This window comes from Oratosquilla oratoria, chromosome 1 (genome assembly GCF_046742065.1).
Source record: "Oratosquilla oratoria isolate Oo_2021 chromosome 1, ASM4674206v1, whole genome shotgun sequence".
In the NCBI taxonomy this organism is placed as follows: domain Eukaryota; kingdom Metazoa; phylum Arthropoda; class Malacostraca; order Stomatopoda; family Squillidae; genus Oratosquilla; species Oratosquilla oratoria.
Window position 1 is genome coordinate 94,432,984 of NC_134777.1, and position 5,000 is coordinate 94,437,983.

The 5,000-nt window shown below is 49.2% G+C and overlaps 1 protein-coding gene across 3 annotated transcripts in view; it reads left to right on the forward strand.

Moving 5' to 3' along the window:
* Positions 1-5,000, forward strand: part of LOC143023228 (tyrosine-protein kinase transmembrane receptor Ror2-like) — a 250,938-nt gene that overhangs the window by 245,423 nt on the left and 515 nt on the right. For all 3 annotated transcript variants that reach the window (XM_076181901.1, XM_076181854.1, XM_076181786.1), the window contains 4 exons: positions 1-118; positions 596-777; positions 1,408-1,566; positions 2,050-5,000. The exon at positions 1-118 is cut by the window's left edge and continues 125 nt beyond it; the exon at positions 2,050-5,000 is cut by the window's right edge and continues 515 nt beyond it. In XM_076181901.1, the coding sequence (XP_076038016.1) occupies positions 1-118; positions 596-777; positions 1,408-1,566; positions 2,050-3,072 (1,482 nt within the window). In that variant the 3' untranslated portion in view covers positions 3,073-5,000. The remainder of the gene's footprint in view (positions 119-595; positions 778-1,407; positions 1,567-2,049) is intronic.

Sequence of the window (5,000 nt, forward strand, 5' to 3'; positions counted from 1 at the left end):
CCCGAAGTCCAGGACGCCGAAAACTTCTGTCGGAACGCCGGCGCTGAGGAACCCAAGCCCTGGTGCTACACCATGGACCCCAGAATACGTTGGCAACACTGCGATATCCCAGAATGTGGTAAGTGGGTTGTGGGAAATAGGGAGGGAGGGAGGGAGGGAGGGGGAGGAAAAGGAACAGGGGCCCTACGGAGGTAATGAAGGAGGAAGAAGGGAGACGGGGAAGGGGTCAGGGTTAGTACTGAGGACAGAGAGAGAGAGAGAGAGAGATAGAGAGAGAGAGAGAGAGAGAGAGAGAGGTGGGGGTGGGGGGTGGGGGAGAACAATAATGGGGGACATTATGGAGACATAAAGTGAAGGGGGGTTGATGGGGAGGAGGGACGGGGAGAACTAAATGATGACATTAAGAGACCTCCATAGGGGAGGGTCAACACAGGGAATGGGAATTAAATGAGTAGAAGGGGAAGTCTGGGACGGCGCTGTGCAGAGGGACAAAAGAAACGGTGTAAACGTGTTAAAAAAAAAAAAAAAAAAAAGGAGCAGGACAAGAACCTTCGACCCGTCCCTCTAAGAACTTTCTTCCTGTCTCATCCCCCAGCGGAAACCTTGGAGTCCCCTCTGGCCGGAGGCACCAACACCATGGACGAGTTCCTGAGTCCGCAGTTCCTCCTGATCGTGGCCGGGTCCGGCGTGATCGCCATTCTCCTGCTGGCGCTCATCGCCCTCCTCGGCCACAAGATCCTCAAAGCCAGAAGCGGCTACAACCAGACTAACACCCAGGTACTGAGAGCGCCACATGCCACGCCCTCAGTAGCATAAAGTAGCTCGTTAGGTGACGGCGTTTGTCCGCATATATTCTGCCTACCGCTTGACGATTCCATTTAGCCCCCCATCGTTTAAAGGAACCTCATAGAGGCACTTGAGATTTTTATTCTGGCTAATGTCCGTTTACTTCACTCCTCAGAAGGGTTGAATTCTTTTTCGGTTCTCTCCTTCTTCTCGGACTTATATCCTCTACCTCTTCACGCAGTACCTGCACCTACCTCCCCACCATCAAAGAGCCAGTCCCATCTAAAATCAAATTTGAGAAATACTTACCTACCTCCTCGTTCATCCCTTCCTCCTCTAATTTCTCCTCCTCTTCCTCTCATTATTCATTTCATTCCTTCTCCATTTTTTTCTCTCTCGGTCTTCATCCATTCTCTCTTCTCTCTCTCTCTCTCTCTCTCTCTCTCTCTCTCTCTCTCTCTCTCTCTCTCTCTCTCTCTCTCTCTCTCTCTCTCTCTCTCTCTCTCTCTAAATGCAGTAGTTTTAGCTCTTTTTGCCTTTGTTCGCACCTTTCAGTCTGAAAAACTGGCAACAGCGCAGTGGAATGCTCCTTCCTCACAGATCCCACGATACCTATTACAGCAGGAAATGGACATCGATCTGGGGAAGCTCCCGGACAACTCCGCCTACCACCAGACGGGTGCTCACCTGAACCCCAAGTTGGAGAAGCTCCAATACGACCGGAACAACATCATCTATATCAGGGACCTCGGCCAGGGCGCCTTCGGAAGGGTCTTCCAGGTATAGTACTCTTCATGAAGAATCTTCTGGTTCTTAGGTCGTAAAGGGTTTTAGAGGTGTGAGCTAGTGGTCAGGTTTTTAGATTAGCGTTGGTAGGAAAGGAAGCCTGCGCGGTTATAGACCCCTCCCTAGTGGTATGTCGTATGAGAAGTGGGAATGACATTGGTGGAGAGAGTGTGAGGATGGGGAAGATAAGGGGTATAGAAAGAAATGATTCATCTATTTCATCGGGTCTGAGAAAAATTAGATTCATTTTATGGCAACACCATTTATTGATTGACTGGAGTTGTTGTCATAAGAGATCTCTAATATTTCCCAGAGTATAATTGTGTAGAAGTAAGGGTTAGTCTTATATGCGGTATATACATAAAACTTTTATGAATGTTTGCATGTTTTATGAGCATTAATTGATGATAATGCAGTATATTACAGTCTTGAATTAAAGCTGTACCATTTCCTCCTTTTCTTCAATTTTTCCGTCAGGGGAAAGCGCCTAACTTGGTCCCCGGCGAAGAGCTGACGATGGTCGCGGTCAAAGTCCTGAAGGAGGAAGCCTCTGACGACATGTTGGCCGACTTCGAGAGGGAGGCTTGCACCCTTGCTGAGTTCGAGCACCCGAACATTGTTCGCCTGCTTGGCGTCTGCGCCATCGGGAAACCCATGTGCCTCTTGTTCGAGTACATGGGCCGGGGAGACCTCAACGAGTTCCTCCGGTCGTGTTCGCCCACGAACTACATCGTAAGGTCCTCCAACGGGGACTCCTTCAGTGACACGAAGCTCTCCCACAGTGACATGATCTGGGTGTCGACACAGGTCTGTGCTGGAATGGTGTACCTTGCCGACCGGAAGTTTGTCCACCGGGATTTGGCGACACGGAACTGTCTCATCGGCGAGGACATGACCGTGAAGATCGCCGACTTCGGCCTGTCGCAGAAGATCTACCTGGCCGACTACTACCGGGGTGACGACAGCGACGCTATCCCCATTCGCTGGATGCCCCTCGAGAGCATCCTGTACAACAAATACACGGTGGAGAGCGACGTCTGGGCCTTCGGGGTCTGCATGTGGGAGATCCTCTCCTTCGCGCTTCAGCCTTACTACGGCATGACGCACGAGGAGGTGGTACGGTTTCTGAAGGAGGGAGGAGTCCTGGGAGTGCCCGAGCACTGTCCGCAGGATCTCTACTCCCTCATGTTGTGGTGTTGGCAGCGGCGGCCTCACGACCGGCCCTCCTTCCGTGCCCTTCACGCCGCGTTGTCGGACCTCAGGGCGGGCAAGAAGATCCACGTCCCCTCGCTGCCGCCGCCAACCAGCACCCTGACCAACAGTCAGGGAGGAACCCCTGTGCCCACCTCCAACCACGGAACTCCGCATATTGCGCATCTGCCTCAGCAGCAACAGCAGCCTTGTCAGTGCTCCACAAGGGCGCCCTCACTCGCATCTTCCAAAGGCTCTCTTGGTCTCTCTGCTGAGAGCCGCACCTCCAACCACACCATGCAGTGTTGAAGGTGACCTGTTCAACCTGACCTGACAACCAGACGTGACCACCTGACGTGACCAGCTGACCTGTGAACATCTAATTAGTAGGTGAAACGGTACAAGAATTTCTTAGACTTATGTTTGTACAAGTCCGTGCGGCCATAAACTCGGAGACAAGCGTTTCAGAGGAATTGTAAGGATAGTGCTGCCCGTTGTGTCTGCAATTCGCGAAGTGTGTTATCTGCCCAAGGAGAAACTCAGTACTGAGGATTTTTTTTTTTAATTAAGAAGATGAACCAAGTTGAATGCTGCCGCGAAAGTGTACCCCAAGTCTCAGCATTTCCAGTTAGCATCACGAAAAATATTCATCTTATTTGTGACAGAACAATAACAACCCACAGGGAACCGTCAACGCTCCTTCGCCCCAAACCCATCTATCAAAGATCGTAGCACCTTTGTCATCATAACCCCATACACTTAAGTAGGTACACAGTTCACATAATCGTACACATCACTCAAATACTTAATTTCCTCCGATTACTGTCAACAAAGCTTTGGAACACACACACGCACACACACACACACACACACACACACACACACACACACACACACACACACACACACACACACACACACACACACACACACACACACACACACACACACACACACACACACACATACACGACTCGTTGGCGCAGTTGGTAGAGCGCTGGACTGGGAAGTACGATAGTGCTCGCAGTACCCAGTTCGAATCCTGCCCAGGGCCGAAATTATTTCGGTATCACTGTGCTTCGGGTCGTTACTCTGACTCTCGTGGGCGGGGAGTTGGGTGTGTGTGTGTGTGAAAGGTCATAGCATTACCCATAGATCGGTCATACGAGCTCTGAGCTCTCTTCCGGGAGGGAAATGGCTGTCGATCACGAGTCCAACACGTGATCCAAAGACCAAGGTTAATACACACACACACACACACACACACACACGAGTGCGCGCAACCCTTATTCCCAGGCTTGGTAAAGCAGCCCTACGCCTGTAGAACCCCAGTCACATTATTATTATCCTTTTTTTCGAAGTTTGTTTTTGGGAATGTGCATTTATTACCATAATGCCCAAAACATGGTCATTAACCTCCTACGCAACCTTAAGTGCTGTAATACCTGCTAATGATACTTCTGCGTGCAAAAACACATGTTTGTTACATAGATCCTCTTTTAAACTGGTATCAAACAGATTGGCTCAACTTTTGGGGATGTGAATTGGAGACTGTGTTGGTGAGCTTATGACAAAACGAGCTCAGCCGTCGTCTACGAGCTTCTGGAAGGTCCGTTGAGGTGGCGGCACACTAGGCTAGCATGCTACTTGCTTTTGCTATTTGCTACTTGCTTTTGCTATTTCGTTTGAGTAGAAGCGACTTTAGTTATGACATTCTAGACTTCAGTAAGAACATCTCAGCAATGTGATTAACATTCTTATAGGCTTAAATTCTCTTAGTGATTCAGCTTCTCATTATGTGATGCAAGAGTAATTTTATATTTGGAAATTTGAAGAACTAAAGATCGTAATCGAAATCGTTTTTACTCAAATGAAGTAGCCAAAGCAAATAGCATGCTAATAAGAAATGCTAGTGTGCTGCCACCTTTAGCTGAACGTGCTCCGTCATAGACACAGTCGTCGGTTCGAATCCCTGTGGTTTAGGGATTTATTCACAGATCCTTTGTCTTAAACCTAAGGACGCGCCCGCATGAGCGACATGGGATAAGCCGGTGATGGATTCTGAGTCGTGTATTATACAGGCAGGAGGCGGGGATGGGATGGTATTGCATGACATATCTGGTCATTCCCCAAGTTTGTCACATCTTATGTAGACGCGTCTTTAGTTAATTCGTTTTTTCACCGTCTTTTTCCACAACTACACCTCCTTTTTTATACATAACTCGTTCCGGATTACC